Source organism: Rhineura floridana, chromosome 7 (assembly GCF_030035675.1).
Source record: "Rhineura floridana isolate rRhiFlo1 chromosome 7, rRhiFlo1.hap2, whole genome shotgun sequence".
Classification (NCBI taxonomy): Eukaryota; Metazoa; Chordata; class Lepidosauria; order Squamata; family Rhineuridae; genus Rhineura; species Rhineura floridana.
The window spans coordinates 117,586,604-117,606,626 of NC_084486.1; the positions used below are offsets into that span (position 1 = coordinate 117,586,604).

The 20,023-nt window shown below is 41.6% G+C and overlaps 1 protein-coding gene across 1 annotated transcript; it reads left to right on the forward strand.

Moving 5' to 3' along the window:
- Nucleotides 1–634: 634 nt before the first annotated feature.
- On the forward strand, nucleotides 635–18,484 carry LOC133389398 (mast cell carboxypeptidase A-like). The gene is made up of 11 exons (XM_061636994.1): nucleotides 635–711; nucleotides 1,004–1,079; nucleotides 2,337–2,461; nucleotides 4,632–4,734; nucleotides 5,148–5,249; nucleotides 6,476–6,577; nucleotides 7,456–7,566; nucleotides 9,408–9,498; nucleotides 11,066–11,271; nucleotides 14,977–15,061; nucleotides 17,352–18,484. Exons 1-11 carry the CDS (start codon nucleotides 638–640, stop codon nucleotides 17,537–17,539), a joined length of 1,263 nt encoding a protein of 420 aa, XP_061492978.1. The 5' UTR covers nucleotides 635–637; the 3' UTR covers nucleotides 17,540–18,484.
- The last annotated feature ends 1,539 nt before the right edge of the window (nucleotides 18,485–20,023 follow it).

Consider the following 20,023-nt stretch of genomic DNA (forward strand, 5'->3'; position numbering starts at 1 on the left):
CTACAGTGAACATAACTGACAGACCCTATGCTGCCAAACCCCAGCATAAAAGTTGCAAAACAGGACATATTCAATGGATTCTACCCCCTGATTATTACACAGGCATGTACATAAGAAGAGCCTACTAGATCAGGCCAATGGCCCATCTAGTCCAGCATCCTGTTTTCACAGTGGCCAACCAGGTGCCCCTATGAGAAATCCACACACATACACACACATTATCCTCACAACTAGTCTGTGAAGTAAATTAGGCTAAGAGGTCTAATGTCATCCAGTGAGATTCATAGCTGAGTGGGCTTTGAACCTTGGTCTCTCCATTCCTAACCAGCTCTCTAATCACTAGTTTTGAGTGGCCATATACAGAATTGTGCATGTTGAAGAACCCTAGGGAGCTATCAGTCTCACAGCACATGGCTTCATCTTGCAGATGCCTAACAATAGCATCCTCCAGCTATATGAGTCCTTTAAAAAATCTTATCTTCATTGCTCAGATATTGCAATCTGTTTCTGTTAAAAAAAAAGTTTTTTTTTAAAAATGAAGACATTATCCCATGAAAGCATCAAAGGAAGTCACCCAGTTGCTTGCACATATATATATATATGGGCTTACATCAGAGTTTATGGCCAAAGCAGAATCATGAGGTTTACTATTTTAGTTTTAGGGCTCCTTGTGGCACCTCCAGCTGTTGTTCTCATTCGTCGCTTTGACAGGTAGAAGTTTCTCATTGTGGGGAGTTTCTGAAATGAAAGTTTGCCACGAGTCAGTTTCTTTATTTAACAGACTTACTGGGTACAAATGTCGACATACAAGCAGCTATTGGAGAGCACCCATTCTAGCCAACCATTTGTAAGTCCCAATGAAATGAATGGGTGCTGTACAATTGTACAGCTTAGAGACCCTAGCCTCAAAGAGCCAAAGATGGAGGGGAAGGAAAAGGGCAGAATGTGGCTTCATTCAATAATATGATTCTTCCTGTTAAAATACATTTCATTTTTATTGAAGTGAGAAAGTGTTTCGGATAAAGCTTCAGAATGAAAACCAGGTGAACTTTCTGAAGGATCTGGCCTCTACAGTACAGGTGAGATTCTTCTTTACCATATTTTTTTGTTTTTACAGCACAGGTGAGATTCTTCTTTACCATATTTTTTTGTTTTTATATTTTTCTCCACAGGTTTTTGCTATAATTTCTTCATCTCAAATATACAAGTGTTTTCTCAGAGCATAAAATGGCATCATTCCAAGATCAGGGGAACAAATTAAAAGATGTCCCCACAGCTTAGCTTACCCACTGGGTCTAGGGTTGCATAACTTTCAAAGATACAGAAGACCTCTTGGTTGCCAGGCCCGGCATCTTTAAAAGTTGGGGAGGGGGGAGGGAGAATTCCACCTTGTGGTTTTTCCCATTAGAGTGTTGCAAGAACACCTGCACTTGGCTGACTTTCTCTTCTCCTAAAGATACATGATCAGTCTCAGACCATGGACCTGGCAACCCTAACTGGGTCAATGAGCAATGTAGCTATTGCAGCTGAAACAAATATCTGACATTCACCTGATCTTCAAATCTTGAGTCTGCATTCAAATGTTCAGTTTTGCAGCATGAAATTTTATGTCAGAATTTAAAAATAGGTGTGCATTAGGCTCGTTGGCAGCTCTTTGTTTTGAAATTGGCAGGTGACAAATAGGAAATCTCATAAGCATACAATTACAAAATACTCAGTAAATAGAATTGCACATCAGCTGTACAATACAGTCAAATACCATGGTACATCAACTATTTTAAACTGTCAAGTATTAAAAGCAAAAATAATTGGATGTTAAGTATAGATATCCATTTTTCACTGTTTGGCAAGTACTCTGGTATTCGATGAGTATTTGACAATAACAGTTACAGGGAAGAATGTTGAGAAGAACTTATGAGAAATCCTCAGAAGCATAATCTAATGTATAAAATCCAATAAATATTTTTGTGCAGATTTTGTGCAGATGTACAAAAAGGTACACACAACATGCACTAAAATTTAGAATGTACAAAAAATGTACATGGAGGAATCCCCAACCTACCTATCTGAGGCTTTCTTTTTGGTAGTCACTTAAGAACCACCTCATGGCCGTAAAGGTTTCATTGGCATTAATGTTCTGCCCAAAGCACCATGTTTCTTAATAAATGTATTCATTTCCTGTTCTTTCACAGCTAGGCAGGCATAGAGAGGATTCACACATTTGTGATTAAGGGGAAGGAAGATTCTCTCTGTAGTGTCTGGAAAAGTCTTTAACAATGCGTTACCTTAAAATGTACTTTCTTAATGAGAAACTCTCCACATTTTTTTCTGCACAGCTTGACTTTTGGCACCCTAATTCAGTTCAACACATTGTCATCGGAACAGATGTGGATTTCTGTGTAGGTTCAGATCAAACAAGTTTTGTCCACACAATGCTGGAGCAGAATGGAATGCAATATGAGTATGTATGCTATATAAAGCTGATTCATGATGACTGTAGATTATGTGTATTATAATACTGCAATCAGCAAGTAAGAGGCAATCATCAGTCAGAGTTTAACTGGGCCAGAACTTTATTCAATATTTACAGGCATTGTGCAATTACCCTTAAATCTGCAAACATTGGAGGGGGGGGTAAAAAGGTCTCTTTCCAAATTCATTTTAGAGTGTTTTCACCCAAGGAACTGACCTCACTGGCTGGCTAAGGCCAGACCATGTGGGATGAGGCCTTATATATAGGCCTGTCCTAAGTGTCAAATTCAAATCTTATCAGAAATCTCATGTCCCATCTTCCTTTACTTTTGCAATATCTGAGCTCCTATTCATTATGAGAACAATTCTAAATAAACAAAAATGATCAGCTGTATAATTAGACCAAAGTATTTATATATAGGACTGCACATACTATATTAAATTACAGTTTCCCCAAGTTGTCTGATACATACTTGGCAATGTGCTGGTTGATAGCTATATTATATGAAAGGGTGGCTTTTTGCTTGCTTGTTTGTTGTCCCATGACTAAGCTCAGATTTGGAGTTTTATCTTCTTAGCTCATCATAAATGTACAGATACTATATGTAACCTTCTTGGTTTGAATCCATGTTACCCTTCCACTAATACTTTTCAAAATGGTTTGCCAATATAGATTTATAGTACAGAGCATGGACTCAACTTATTAAATTGTCTGTTGAGATGCAATATTGCAAAAACTGCAAACCTTAATGCTGGGAAGAATCCAGAGACATAGAAATTTGCCACTGATTTCATCTAAACATACTTTATATTGAGAGCCACCCAGTGGATATTGGAATGGTAGAAGGCTAGTAATCAGTTAAACAGACTTTACTTCCTTACTTCATAATGTTGAGTTGAATAGAATATCTACAGCATAAATAACATACTGAAGTCATTCGTGCCACATGTGGCACAGCATCAGGGTACGTGGCACTCTTGGACAGGGGCAGGAAGGTGTGTGGGCCTGGCTATGTCAGATCAGTGGGCCTGCCCTATCATATGCTCCCTAGTAGACTAGAGACAAAGCACTGAAACCTGCATGTGTATTGTAGTGCACATTGGGATGGTATTTATTTTTATTTATTTAGAAAATTTCTTTATTGCTTTGTATTCAAAAACTCTTAAAGTGATGTACAGAAAATAAAGATCAAATACAATGAAACAGAATTTACTTTGGTGCTACATTATACTTGGGACGTCACTTGTGGCACCCTTGCTAAAATGGTTGCCCAGCATTGATCCACAGAAGCCAATATCCCCATCATTCCCAGTTCCAAAAGGCCTTTTTGTTAACACAAAAATTATCATGTTATTTGAAACCTAGCTAGCGGCTGTGTTCTTTAAAACTTCCTTTAACGTGAATATAGAAAACAATCCTATCTGCTTGGATGCATATGTGATCTATAAACTATCTATCATATATAAGAATGCATGGAGATAGATGGGTTCAGTGAGATCCTTCTCTCCCTGAAAATCATAAATAAGCTAAATTTATTTATGCAATTATGTATTTACAATGCAATCTATTCAAAAGTAAACGCAGCTAAATTCAATGGAGCTTATTCCCAAGTAAATGTCCATAGGACTGCTGCTTGTTAGCTAGTTCTGTTGCCTCATCACTATACATGGTACTTTACAGAGTCATATAAGCAAAAAAGACAGGACTTAAAGTTGTATTCAACATAGTGCTAAAGTGAACATTCCATCAGTGCAAGGATTTCTTCTTGTGCAATGGAACGTTCTCCGTTCTCCTCCCCCAGATGCCCCCTAAATCTGTTTTAGGGAGCCCAGAACCCTCCAGAGCAGATTTGAGGACAGCGCAGGACTGAGAAGGGGAGAGTCCCATTGCGCTAGCAATAATCCTTGCACTAGCACTATTATTTCGTTGAATATGCCCTTACCATCTAAATTTCTGCACTGGGGGACAATGGAGGGAGGAGAGAGGAAGGTAAGATGGGACAAATGTGAGCAAAGCCATATACACGCATGTCAGCTTTGTTTAATTTGAGGATGAGGACTAAGGGGTTGAATCAAAGGAGTCACAGAATAGGAGAGTCCTGGGGAGGGGAAGGCTATATGCATGATGTGAATGTGCCAGTGTTATTTTCCTGCCGCAGAATTTTATTCCATAATCTACAAGAAGAGATTGAAAAACAATTTGATGGAAGGAGACATTTCCACAAGAAGTACAGCTATACAAGATACAATGACTGGGAACAGGTACCATATACTGAGGGGCGGGGGGGAGTTCTCCTGAAGCTACATAGGTAATACCTAGATCAGTGTTTCCCAAACTTTATGCCCCACAGACCTCTTGCATATTGTTGAGGGTCTTGGTGAACCATTTAATCATTCTTCTACCTGTTGTAGCGATAGTCATGCACTGTGCTAGATGCTATATAATTTTAACTGTAATTTTAGACAGTCTATAGATGACCTGAATGAAGCTTGCAGACTACCAGTGGTACCTGGACCACAGTTTGTGAACCCCTGACCTAGAACATTTGTCACTTCTAACATTTTAATCACAGGTTCCTGCTGGGAGGAAGGGCGGGATATAAATTAAATAATAAATTAATTAATAAAATAATAAATAAATAATATGTCAGTGCTTTATAACACTGTCTTTTTAGATTGTTGCATGGACTGAAAGAATGGCTAAAAATAACCCCAAGCTAGTTTCGCGGATCCAGATTGGAAAGACTTATGAGGAGCGCCCTATGTATCTTCTTAAGGTATAAGTCTTCTCTGGCTCAAATGCTATAAACAAGTGTGCAACTTAGATATAATAAGACAGTAACTCAAGAAACATTCATGTTGTCAACTTGTGGGGGCTACAGTCAGGATACACTGATTTAAACACAATGCAGAAAATTACTAGAAGAGTTATTTACATTTGCTCTATTGGAGTAGTAGTGAAGCAGCAAATCAGAAGTGCAGGGTCCCTTCATAACAGTCATGTCAAATGCCCTCACAGCTACACCCCCTGTTCCACTTTCCCTCATCTCCTTTGCTCTCTGTCGTCTCTGAGTTCAGGGCCGGTACTAGCCTGCAGTGGGCCATTGGGCACCAGACTACAGGGGCCCGTGGCGGCGGCAGCAGCAGCAGCAGCAACGATGGCAGCAGTGGCGGCACTGCTGCCCTCACTGCATAGTCCTGGCTGCATCGTGGATTAGTGTGCTGTGTGCGCCCGCCTGCCGGGGGGGTGGCATGTTATTGATGTCCCTGCTACCATCTTGGGTGATGGCAAGCATGTGCTCACAGTGCACTAATGCAGTGACACCACACAGGAAGTTGTGTAGACAGCCTGTGCCATCTTTAGGGGAGTTGCCTGGGATGGTGACTGCCGCTCCATGATACGCATCAGCATCGGGTCACAGAAGTGCATGCTCTGTGACCCAATGCTAGTGTGGATCACGGAGCATCCAGTCCCAGCACCAGGGGTCCCCAACCAGTCCCTAACCTGACCACCCCTGGGCCTGGGCCTGTCGACTTCACACTCCACTACAGCAGACATCCATAGGAGCCAATCAGCTCAAAAGGAGAGACTGTGTGTTAACTACTAAGAAGAGTCTTCTCAGTGGCTGACTCATCTCCTTTCACTCTGACTGGCTCCAATCAACATGAAAGGACAAGGACTCTTCTTAGTGGCTAACACACTCCCCTTTCATGCTGATCGGCTCAGACATAGGGACCTGGCTGGGACCCTGCTCCCAAAAAAGTAAGGGGCCTACAATCTCCTGAGACCCTGGATGGCTACACCCCTGTGTTGGAGCATCAAATAGTTCTTTTATAATGACTGTGAGTAATCTAGATCTATTCCATGCAAGCCCAATATGGCTTCTCCAAGCCATATTTCCAGTGGGCTGCTCCCTTCACTTAAATTAATGTTAGTACTGCACATTTTGCCAATAATACATATGATAACAATGTGTCAAAGATTAATTTTTCCTGGTTACAGGTTGGGAAGGAGAGTGGAAAGAAGAAGATAATCTTTATGGACTGTGGTATTCATGCACGAGAGTGGATTTCACCTGCTTTCTGCCAATGGTTTGTGAAGCAGGTTGGTTAAACAGTACTTTATGCATATCCAATATTGCCAGTGAACACAGAAACTCACTCCCGCAATCATGGAAGTTGTTATATATTATCATTAGTGCTGCACCACAGATTCTCACATGAATATTTTCAATGTGAAAGTAGTGCTTTCAGGGGACATAACTCACTTGGCACCAACTTCACTGTCATTTAAGCACTAGGTAAAAACATTTTTATTTTTCCAGGGCTGTCAGCCACATGTATTTGCAATTACATATTATCAGCCTCAGGCTGAACAATTCTAACTACTGCCATACCAAACATTCTGCCAGCTGCTGCCAGTCAGAGCAGAAGATAGAGGTGTCCTTTTTTCAATCCATTTTTACCGCACCGTACTTGGACTCCTTGAGGGATCCATGGGGTTTTTGGTCCTATGGATACAAAGCCTCCAGAACCCCAAAACAAAATGCCCTGGGCAGAGGGCAAGTCTCCACTGCAGCAGAATTCTGCATCCCATTGATGGCACTTGTCTCTGCCAGCAAAGGCCAGTGGAAAGGGGCTGCACTGAAGCCTACCCCCCATCAGCCATCAACCCCAGGGAACTAGAACTGCAGCCTGGTAGTGCAATCCTATATGTGTCTACTCCAAGGCTACTGAATTTAGGGCTGCAACCTTAGTGTGTGGGGGGGATATTGTAAATTAGTTTTTAAGTGCTATTGTTGTTTAATTTATTTTATATTTAATTATTGTAAACCATTCTAAGATCTTCAAGAGGAAAGCAGTTCTAAAATCTTCTTTAAAAATAAATGTTGGAAGGCTTCTAAACTTCTCATCTTCTTGAGAACTGAATAGTATATAATGTATTTGTATAATAACTGTATATAATGTATTTGTTTCTTACAGGCTGTCACAACATATGGAAAGGATAAGGTTATGACCAAGCTATTGAACAATCTGAACTTCTACATTCTTCCTGTGTTCAACATTGATGGCTACATCTGGACATGGACTGAAGTACAGTACACATTTCTTTCCTTTGTAGTAAACATAGTTTACTAAATTAACTAAATTGATTGTATTAATTATTAATAAATTAATAAAATTATAATTAGGGTGACACCAAAAAGTCTCAGAATAGGGGTTGGCAGGTGCAACAGAACATAATCTTGAATGGAAGACTGAATATAGCTGCAATCCCACATCAGCATACGTGGAAGCAAGTCCCATTGAGCTCAATGGGACATGATTGACACAATCATGTGTAATTGCAATCATGTAGACACAATGTAGAGGATTGTGTTGTATGTTGTTCACAGGGAGTACAAATATGAGTGTTCATGTCTCCATTTATTATGTTGTCAAAGGACCTTTGAGATCATATCATGAAACTGTTGGTTAACAAGTTTCAATATTTGTCCTGACATCAGTAAAGCCTTGATGCTCTTAATCAAGGGCACCTGAATTGTATGAATGTGTTCCTATTTCCTCAGTGCCTGTACCATGTACCTTCCCTTCACCTACAGGCTGTGTTTCCTTTACTTTTGGGAACTAGCCATGCTACAACAAGTATGAGAAAGGAGAGGGATGAAAACGGCATAGAGATTGCTAAGAAAGTGGCCTGTCTTTCAATGGACTGATTATCAAGACAGCTGCCATGGTTGAAATCAATGTCAAATTCTCATTTGAGTTGGATACTTTCATGAATTAGCTTATTGTGGCCTGATCTTTTGCAGGCTAGAGTTTTCTTCATCATCTTGAGTCTGATGAAATGGTTAGGGTGACAGTATGTCCTTCTTTACAGAGGACAGCCCTCTCTTTTAACGGCTGTGAGAAGGCATTCCTCTGTTAGAAGAAGTTCTTGATTTGAAGGGTTTTTGGGTCCAAGTCTGATTTAAATATAAAGAACCATAAGAAGGGAGAGCAAACATTGCCTTGACATTGCCTATAAACTGTAAGCACATGAACAGCAGACTGAAGAAATACACTGATCACCTGGTTACAGACTTTGCCACCATGGTGTGATGTATTGTATTTCTCTTTAAATTATAATTATTATTTCTAGAGTGTATGGGTGTGTATACACACACACACTAGCATATGCAAATATTATGCAAATGTGTGTCCTGTTTTGTCCTCTTTTTGGATGATGCATTTTCTCTTTTTTGATGATGCATAAGTGGTCATCCTAGACATTGTGTTATCAAGAAAGTTCATTTCACCATAAACCAGTTTGTCCATAAAGAGCTATGGCGTTCATTAGCCCTATTCATATGTTTACTGTTCTGTTCCATTTGGAACAGTTTCACCTGTTTTATAATTGTCACAGTTTTTGAAATAGTGTATTATATTGCTCTAACACGTCTTGGGATCTTATGATGAAGGGTGGGTAAGAAATCTCATTAATAAATAAACGTTGAAATCTGGACATGCAGTAGAATTATGCCTGCCCTGGTTTCAGGCCAGCCTCACCTCCATATTTTGGGTATAATGTGTTAGCAGGTTATACACACGTTTTACCAATGTGCATACACCCAGTAACCCAAAAATCATTACTATGCAAAATCAAGGGATGATTAAAGGTCATCAGTTCAATGTGCATACAGATCACATTGGTATGCCCAACAGGCCAAGGCAAAGTAAGTCCAGGGGCAGGGCATGTGAAAGCAAACAAAGCCCAAAGGCAGGTTATGTGAGCACAACCCTTCTCTCAACTATACATTAGCTGTGCACAGGTTGCAAACATGTCAATAAGACTTCTATCTTTTAAACTTTTCAGAATTAATACAACATAAAAATAAAATTTAGAAGTCCCTCCCCTCAAGATGATAATAGACTTCAATCATTTTGCCCCACAGGACCGCATGTGGAGAAAGAATCGTGCCAATAATTCCAACAGCAGTTGTATTGGTACTGATTTAAACAGGAATTTTGACGCCAGCTGGGGCAGTAAGTATAATTTGCCTGGGAGTCACAGAGTGACAGAGACATGGCCTATGAGGTGTAACCACTTGGGGTGGGGAGTGAGGGGGGACTAGGATTGACAGGGATTCCAACAAAAACTGAAACAGGAGTAGAAATTGCTGATGTTCATTTGTTTGTCTCATGTCCAGAACAGAAATCAATCCAGTGAATACAATTGGTATTTACTGTGGCTGTTGATTTCAGCCCTCAATGATGTGTAATTGATTATGGTTTTCTCCCCCATTAGTATTGCATTTCCTTTGCACTGAAATGAATGAAGTGGATTAACATAATGATAACATAATTTACATCATTAATTATGTAACTACATAAATAGTGTAGTTTTGCCCAAGCAGACAGCAAGACAAATAACATAGGCTTTGGCAAAAACAAACTGCAGCAGAATGGAAACAGTGCTGTATGTGGCAAATACAGGGTGGAAAGGAATACAATGCATTTTTACATCGCTGGGTGGGATTCACATTGCCCTAGTGCACCTTCTTTCAGTTCCAGAAATAAAGATGTAGTCCCCAAATATTTATTCCAGAATAATAGTTTTCTCCAGAATAAAGTAGAAGTGGCTCAGCTGGTGGGACTGAGCTGCAACATTATCTTCCAGCAGGTGTCACTGCCATTTACTGGGAGGGAGAGGGACAAGGCAGCAGAGAGGTTGGTGCGGTGCGGGTGCACCAATGGAGCCGAAATGATGCTCCAGTTGGTGCACTTGTAACATGCTGATGCTCCACCAGGTAAACAATTTCTGGAATGTAATATTTTTGAATGAAGATTGCTGCAAAAGGGTAATCCTTAAAAGAGAGGTTTGAAATTGGGGTTATTCAAATTTGTAATGCATGCCTACGCTCCAGTGCAAACCAACGATGATTTTCCCACCTGAAGTAGATCACCAAATGGAGTCCATCCAAACATGAAAGTTTTTCCTCAGTGACTTACTCATGAGTAGACCACTGACCTCCCATGCCTTGGTCCCTTCACAAAACTTTACCACACATGCTCAACTCCAAACTGAGGATCTGTAGCAGTAGAAGTGGCAGTAGCAGAGTGGAAGATGTGGGTGCCCATCCAGCCTCAGCTTGGGCAAAGGCATGCCTCTGCTTATGGGTCATCCATGCTCCGCACTCTTTTCTTTCTCCTCATTCTCATCCATGTGGCTCCCTATATAAAATGTAATTAAGCGCTTTCCCATAATGTGGCCACCACTATACAACAAGTAAAATCCAACAGAGCTATATGCTATCTATCAGGTGTGGGAAACAATTGTGAGATCCCTTCCGGAGCTGATAAGACATACAAGCTTAACAACATAAGAAGAGCCCACTGGATCAGGCTAGTGGCCCGTCTAGTCCAGCATCCTGTTCTCACAGTGGCCAGTCAGATACCTATGGGAGGACCCGAGTGCAATAGCATTCTCCCCTCCTGTGGTTTCCAGCAACTGGAATTCATAAACATACTGGCACTCAGGGGCGGTAGAACATAGCCATCAGAGTTAGTAACCATCAGTATAAACATCTGATCTGAAAACTTTTCCTTGCAGCCGAAGATATCTTCTCCCACGACCCTTGTGAAGAAGAGTACTGTGGTCCCTCTGAAGAGTCTGAGCCAGAAACAAAAGCAGTTGCAAGCTTCATTCGTGACCACCTTCCTGCCATCAGAGGATATATAAGCTTCCATTCCTACTCTCAGATGTTGATGTTTCCTTATGGCTATGCTTCGAAAACAGTCCCCAATCATGATGAACTGGTATGTAGAAAGGGGGATTGGTTTTCATGGGTCTACACTGAGTTGGATCCAATGAGCCCCTTTCATTAGAGAAAGGCCTTTGATCCAGTAGAGGTTCCCACCAACAAAAAGGGAAGGGTAGTTTTTTCCTTTCCCCTCTATCTCCAGATCTCTACTCCAGAAATTGAGGGAGCCTCTGGAACAGAATGGGAGGCAGTGTAGGGGGCTGCAAAGAGCAAGAGAATTGGCTAAATTCACCTCCCATTTGTGGGAAGCCCTTTTGGATGCAAGGCCCTTTCATAAATGAAAGAACCTGTGTCACAGACAGAAGGTCATTTTCGGATCTAACCCACCTTGTCTACAAAATGCACCCAATTTCAACAATTGATGCATTTACTGGGGAAAAAAGTGTTATGCCTCAGTATTTCTTTTTTGATTTATAAAAAGAGAACAACACTTGCAGATTTCTCTGTTGCAGAATATTGGAAGATATTTTTTCTTTTTTAAAATGAGGCCATATGTCTTATATGTATTATATCAGAGCTAGCCAACGTGGTGTCCTCCAGCTGTTCTTAGACTGCAGTGCTCATCACCCGTCACCATTGGCCCTGATGGATGGGGCTGATGGAGTTCAACAACTTCTAGAGGGCACCACATTGTATTATATGAATGGGGTTGATAAACTAAATGTAATTCTGCAGTAAACAAAAGGTGAGTAAATTTTTGATATGCCCATGGGAAATGTTCGGATTGAGATCAAAATATTGTCACTAGCATGACCAGTGTTTTTTTTTTACAATTTATCATTACCTCCCCCTTCATTTCCCATCTTTGGCATTCTATTTGATTGAAAGCGCTCTGAAAATTCTTCTCTGATTCCCACCCCCACCTTCTGCAATCAACTGAAATTTTTTTCTGTATTTTGGATATTGTACTTTAAAAAATTAAGAAGCTTCAGTCATATTGAAAACTAGGAATGCTATCTTCGGAAGAGTTGTCAAGGCTACACGTTATTGCTATCTTGTTTGCAACATTCTCAAAGCCATTGCATGAAGATAAATATGGTGATGCACTGCTAAGGTGCAGCAGGAAGGTATTCAAAAGTAGATGACATCAGCTTGGGGAGGCTGAATGCAAATATCTGAGTCTTTTAGCATAAATCCAGCGCAAGTTTAGATCCAAGAAACAGACTGTCTCAACTACCTGGATCTTTGCTACAGTCCCCATCATGTTCAGTTACAGCACACAGGTCAGCTTGACCTAGGCTGCTGCTGTTGTTTTTCAAGGGTGCAAATGAAAGTATCTTGATGTGAACATAGGATGAGATTTCCCCCCACCCCTTCCAAATAATAGCAATTCTTAGTAGTTGATACACCCAGCATCATACAGGAAAGCACTCTATGTAGGAAAACCAGCACTCCTAATTTTGTAGGTGCTTGTAATAGAAATGTAGATACCCCAATGCTGCCCTCTTGTGTCTTGTAACACAGGAACCTAAATCATGCTCATCTCCTCACTATTAATGACTTTCATACTGTACTTGAAACAACAAAACCTGACATTTGAAATATCACAATATCTTATAGGTCCATCCTCTGATCTATGTCTCTGTGACCAACACCAAAATAAAATATAGGACGGTCTACAACTAACTCATTCCGTTAGCACAAGGATTTACACCTCCACAATGGAAATTCCCCTTTCCCACGTGTCTCATAAGACCAGGTTGGGGGAAGCAGGGAGAGAAGAGGGGGAAAGTTCTGTGTTGCAGGCGCCGATAGAATAATCACTCAGTGCTCCAACCTATGGAATTTGGTTTAGAAGAAACTGGTATCAGTTCCAGGTTTATTTATTTTTATTTAATTTTGTCTGTAAGATGCTCTCAGTAGACACCTCTCTTCCCCAGTCTTCTTCTTTGCCACTATTGCTAACACTGCCCATTTACTTGTCACTCCCTCTGGGCCCAATCCACACACCTCCTAGAACACTGTTCTTCAACCTTAGGTCTCCAGATGTACTTGGACTACAACTTCCATTTTTCCCAGCCAGCTTAGCCACTGGTCAAGGGACCATGGGAGCTGTAATCCAACAACATCTGGGGACCCAAAGTTGAAGAACACCGGTCTACATGACTAGTAGCAACTAGAGCACTGTCTTAGAAGGAGAGGTTGCTCTCTGGTCCTGCTTGGAGGCTTCCCATGGGCATCTGGTTGGCCACGGTGAGAACAGGATGCTGAACTACATGGGTCTTTAGCCTGATCCAGCAGGCTTTTCTGTTTATATGTTAACTTAATGTGAAGATTTCTGCTCCATTTCCTCACTTAGAGAGGACTAGAAGAAACAGCAAGGAAGAGAAAATGAAGCAGACCAAGAGGCTCATGGACTGTCAGTGGGGCCCCTACTGGGGCATGAGCCTCATCAGGTGCCCAGCAATGCCAAGCCCTGGTGCCAGCCCTCGAAGAAACAGTATTGCAAAATCAATCTCTTCAGCTTCCCTGCAAAGTTCATACTGACAAAGTGTATACTAGCTTTGGAAGTAGTCTGTACTTTGGCAATTATCTCGCATCTCAAATTTAAAATAAGATTTTATACACTGAAATTTTCAAGAACAGAGACCTATCATATTACAGGGACAGGGGACCTCCAGCCCTCCAGATGTTGTCAGACTACAACCATCAGCTCCAGCCAACATGGCCAATGGTCGGAGTGATGAGTGTTATACTCCAACAACTTCCTGTGTTCCTATAAACACATTTGAAAGTGGCCAGAACCATGTTCAGGCATTTGCACAACCAACCAACAATCCGGAAAATGATGGGTGTATTAATGCAGTTCTACTTGGCAAGCCTTGCCCCCAACTTCTCTGTGTGTGTCCACCTCTGTGCATGCCAGCCTCAACCTTTCCATGTTAAGCAGAAAAGGTTAGCAGGAGCCTTTTACTCATGTTCGCTTGAACATGAGTAAAGCACCTCATGCAATCAGGGATCCTGCTTTATCAGGGTCCCCGATCATAAAAAAGGACTCTGTTTGTGGTGAAGAAAACACAAGGAAAAGCGTCCTGCAGACACCCCCCCAACAGAGGGAATACTAGAGCCTGAGTGAGGGAGAATGGAGATACACACTGGAACATTGGGGGTGGGGCTTGCATGTGTGCTCCGCCCACTCCACCACCACTCCTCTCCATGGAGACACAGGGGTACCTTGTGGTGTTACTGAATTCTTATGGAGCCCTTTGGGGGGAAATTGGGTGCCAGTTTGTTTCCAGGCCCAATTCAAGGTGCTCACACTAGTGTTTAAAGCCCTAAATGACTTGTCCCAAATATCTGAAAGACCACCTCCTCCCTGCAGACCCTCTCGGGTGTTGAGATCAGCAGAGGGGGCCCTTTTGGCAGTTCCACCACCCTTGGAAGCTCAGGGGAGGTGCCTGGGAGAGGGCATTCTTTGTGGCAGCCCATAAATTGTGGAACCCCCCTCCACACTGAGATGCATCTGGCTTACCGTTTTAGGTGAATGCTGAAGACGCATCTCTTCCTGGCCTTTGACTCCTGAGACATGTATTTTAAGGACCTATTCTGGGATTTTAGGTTTTTTTTAATTGTTTTTAATGTTGTATGTTAAAATTGTTGTAACTTGACCTGAGACCTTTGGGTGAAAGGCAGATAATAAATGATGATGATGATATGAAGAAGTGGATATATTCATCTTTTTTTCTTCTTTGAAATATAGAATGAAGTGGCTAAGGAAGCAGTGGAGGCTTTATCTAGTCTTTATGGCACAAAATACACATATGGGCCCATTGCCTCTACAATTTGTAAGTATTCATTTCTAGTTTCTGTGGACATGTACATGCATACACACACCATGAGAATTTCTGCTGGTGTTAAACAAACTTATTTTGGCTTTCCTCAAAATTCCTTAGATGCTTCATCCATGTAGAAGTCTGTAAATCTGCTCTGAAATTTCACTTCAGGACATTACATTTTGTAATAAATAACTTATTAAATGAAGTCTCACTTTAGGCAAAATGACACTCCTACTCAGAGTAGACCCATTGAAGTTAATGAACATGGCTAACTTAGGTTCATTCATTTCAGTTATTTTATTCTGAGGTAGGACATAGCTGAATATAACCCCCACTGCCAACTTGAGAATGAGTGGAGACCCCCGCAAAAAATTAAACTCCCCTTAATTAAAGCCTTTTTGCTCATTTGGGAATCCTTCAGATGCATCTATATTTCTGACGAGGAACCTCCAAAGTCTTCTCAGCTCTTGATTTGAGGTGAAAAATATTGGCCACTCTCCTGTTTTCTTTTAGGTGACTGTTTTTGAAAATTGGCTGCCAGAAGCAGCTTGCCCGGAGGGGCAGAGCCAGAATGCCAGCTTCTCGGCAGAAGCGTTGCTGTTGCTTACCGAGAGGGGAAAGGGCAAGACAGCATGGAGGTTGGCATAATGCAAATGGACTGGCAGGAGGGCGAGACTGGGCCCATTGTGCACTTGCACCATGCTTATCTCCCTGCTGTGCTTACCACCTCTTGGGAAGCTAAGGCAGCAACACTGCCCCACCCGATGAGTCACTTCTGATGGCTGCGCCTCACCTTCCAAAAAATCAGATTGTGTCTTATCACCTCCTTTTCGGCCAGTTTAGATGTTACTTTTTGTCCATCCCAGCTTCTCCCATGTGATAAGCATTCGTCTGTCTAATGTAATGTGTGCAAAGAAATACCACATGGTTCATTTTATTTTATGTATTGCATCTATTACATTTATTTACTTATTTATTAAACCAATGTTATAAAGAACACCTTTTATTAAAAAAAATCTCAAGGCAGTTTACAACCATCTAAGGAGAGCCTGGCTGGGAGTCCAGAGTCTGCGAGTTCAAATCCCTGCTTGTGTCTCCTGGGTGTCAAGGGCCAGCTAAAGATCACCCCCAGTGAGTGCCTCAGGGGTGACGTGCCCTGCCACCTGTGCAGCCGTGGGCAAGCTGCATAGTCCCAAGGAGCTCAGTCGCTCCCCAGATGGCAGTTGCAGACAAAGAAGGGGCTGGCTTGTGCAGCTGTGGCAAGCTGAGCAGGCCCCAGCCAGCTGGAGAGGACTAGCCTTAGAGGAAGGCAATGGTAAACCCCCTCTGACTACCACTTACCATCAAAACCCTATTCATAGGGTCGCCATAAGTCGGGATCGACTTGAAGGCAGTCCATTTCCAATTTTCAAAATTCAAATTAATTAAAATCAATACTTTCAAGCAACAATAAATACAGTAAGTACATCTATATCCTGCCTTTCCACCAAGGAGCTTAAGCCAGCATATATAATTCTCCCCTCATACCATTTTGTCCTCATAATGATCCTGTCAGGTAGGTGCTGCTTAGAGATCATGACTACTCCAAGATTACCCAGTGAACTTAATGACCAAGTGAAGGATTACATTCTGGAATGGGGCCCCACAGCTGCTTTTTCTTCAGTGACCTGTTTAAGCACGCTTTTTTAAAAGCATGTATAATGTAACATGTAGTTTGGTTCTTTAAAGAGGAAAGCTCTCTGTAGTCTTTCAGTGTCAGTCATCTTCACAAAGGGTTATCTGAACTGATGGGGGAGGCATAATGGTCAGGGCTCAAATATCAGTTCAATCATTCGTTATGTGATCTTGGGCCAATTGCCATGTCTCAACCTAACCTACCTCACAGGGTTGTTGTGAGGATAAAATGGGGAGGAGGAGAGCCATGTATGTCACTTTGAGCTCCTTGGAAAAAAGGTGGGAGATAAATGCAGTAATTAAATTATCTTTCTTCTAGCCCAGCTGATGAGACATTAGTGGTTTTTGTGACAGGGCAGAATCACAGAGCTACCCTCATGACACTGGCTGCACTGAAGTATATCTGGATGGGATGGGGCAGGGCAGCAGCAGTGTGGGGTCACCAACACCTTGCCCTACCTCAGACCTATCATAATAATCTGCAGTAATTCCAGTATCAAAAGGGCAGCTCTGCAGCTCTACCCCACCTCCCAGACTGCTACTGCTATGGGTAATATTCCTGTTTTATCAAGTCCTCCATGCTAGGGCTGTCCGTAATGCTGCTTCTGGTCTCCCTGTTTTTCAGATCCTTGTTCCGGTTCCTCTGTAGACTGGGCTTATGATGAAGGCATTAAGCATGCATTTGTCTTTGAGCTTCGCGACCTCGGCCGATATGGCTTTTTCCTCCCTGAATCAAAGATAAGATCAACCTGTAAGGAGACTATGCTGGCAGTCAAACACATCGCCAATTATATCCTCACCTCTGCTACATGAAGACACTTCACAGTTACTTACAAATGGAATTAGCTCCTCTTTGTCTATCCTTCCCCCCCTTTTTTTCCTTGAAATAGTGTCCTATTTTTCCCCATCACTTTTTTTATTATTTTGTCAATGGCTGTCTTTCTGTAAAGAGCAGACTTGTTAGCTCTCGTCTTTACTACAGGGTATCAATGGGATGCATCCAGACTTAGTCATGGTTAGAATAGGTGGGGTGTGGGGAACCTTTGACCCTCCAGATGTTGCTGAGCTACAACTCCCATTAGCCCCAGCAAACATGGTCAACAGCCAGGGATGATGGGAGTTGTGGTTCAGCAACATCTGGAGGGCCAAAGGTCCCACACACCTGTAGAAGGCTCACTAAACAAATGAGGCTTAAATTAGTCCCCATTCATTTCACTGAGTCAATTCTGAATCCAAACCAATCATTTCACTTTGGTCCTAAATGTGCTAGGGATGGGTTTTTCTACTAAACAAATTTTTATACAAGCACAAATTAGATATCTGCTGAGTAGCTCTTGGATGCAGACTGATTCACACTATCCTTTTAGTATTTGTGCTGTTAACATTTGTGCTGGCTTCATTCAAATCTATCAAGACTCACTCCCCATTCCCACTTGTTTTTGTCTCATCTTGCATTTTCACATAGCGTTAATGCATCCTAAGCCAATATATGTTTATTCAGAAGTGAGTCCTAGTGAGCTGAGCGGGTCTTATTCACAAATAAGTGAGCATAAACTTGCTGCCCAAGGCCAGCTAAGCATTGTTAGGATCTCTTGTGCATTATTTGTATGCATGTGTAATGTTGTTAATGTAAAACAGAAAAAGCAGGGAGCCATTTAAAAAACAAAATTTGCTTTCTAGCCTCATAGAGTTTATAATCCAGTTACCAATGCACAAGATAAAAAGAAAGAAAGAAACTTTCTATCTGTGCTTTATGAAAACTTCCTGAGACACTTCTCTCACAATTGATACTACAGTTGGGTTAGGCGTTTGCAAAATTCAAAAACAAAACCTATATTATTGGCTACAATGTATATATGGCTTAAGATTCATTTCCTTCTCTTTTTTGCCCTTTTTCACATTTCAGAGTTTGGTTATACAGTAGAGTCACATCTTATGCTTAGGTTCTAAAGACAGTGAGTAAGATGAAAATCGTGTATAGTGAAAATTACTCTTGAAAGTCCCTTAAATTTGCCCATAAAGTACATTTGAAAAATACATATCTTTAAATACTAGAATCACACTCAGTGGGGCAAGATGCTCACACTATGAGAGGCACACGGAAACTGAGACCGACTGATTGAACAGCAGATTCACGTCTCCTCTCACACTTACTCCAGGGCATATGTTCATTGAGTGGAATGGCAGGTGGAATTGCCCGCACCATTTAATCGCCCCCCGAGTACTTATAGTTGAATTCGTGTAAGTTAAATGTGTGTATGATGTGACTCCACTATAATTTGATTAGTCTGGCCTTACCAGTCATATTCTCCTAGCTGTCCCTGCAAAAATGAGACAACAAAAGCTTTGACTCTGAGAGCTCCAGTTCTCCTTCCCATGCCCCGTGTAAGCCTTTCCTGGAATTGCTCCCTGTTCTGAATTTAGTTTTCCAGCCTTCCCTGATGTTCCTGGACATAGTCTTCTCTGTCCCTTCTTTACTTCAGTTTTAGACCTGATTGGCTTACAACTGTAGGCCACCTACAGGGAGGGAACCATACTGGAGCTATTTCTCTGTGATGCCATCTCATGTGGCTGTAATGGATATGGGCAAATAGCTCAGCTATGCAAACAGCACCTTCCTTCCCACCGTAGTGGGGAAGAGTAACATGATTGGCCCCACTGATTGGCAATGATATGCAGTTGAATGGGATAGCACCATATGGAAATGGCTCCCACACAGCTCAATGCACAAGTATTAGAGTGTGGGCTTGTGATCCTGCCCCAAAGTCTCTGAGATCAGCTTTGATGATTCTGCCCCATATTACCCTTGATGGTCCCATTCTTGATAACATCACAGTTTAGTGAAGCCATGGTGATTGGTTCACTGCCTTCCCAGATGCCACTCACTGCATGCTTGATGCTCTGCCACCAATCTACTTTTGGAACCATTGCAAGAAAGTAAACTTGGACACATAAGGCTACTGCAATATCAGCTGAACTATAACATGGTTTAAGCCAATACACATTTGATCAGTCAAGTAAAACCATTTGGTTAATTAGATGCAAACTGGTGGAAGTGGAAGGGGAGAGGATGCTCTCTACTGTACTGAACAAACTTCTGGTCCCTTTTTAATCCACTTCAAATAGTGAAAAAAATTCATTGAACTCATGTTGTGTTTTTCTTGTTCTTGGTTAAGGCTATGCCTTTACATCTATCTCTCAGCAGCATATTTTAAAGAACATAATATAAAAAAGCAACTCTTGTCATTTTATATTGCTTAATAAACAACATTTCCCTTCTTCTGAAATATTCTGAAC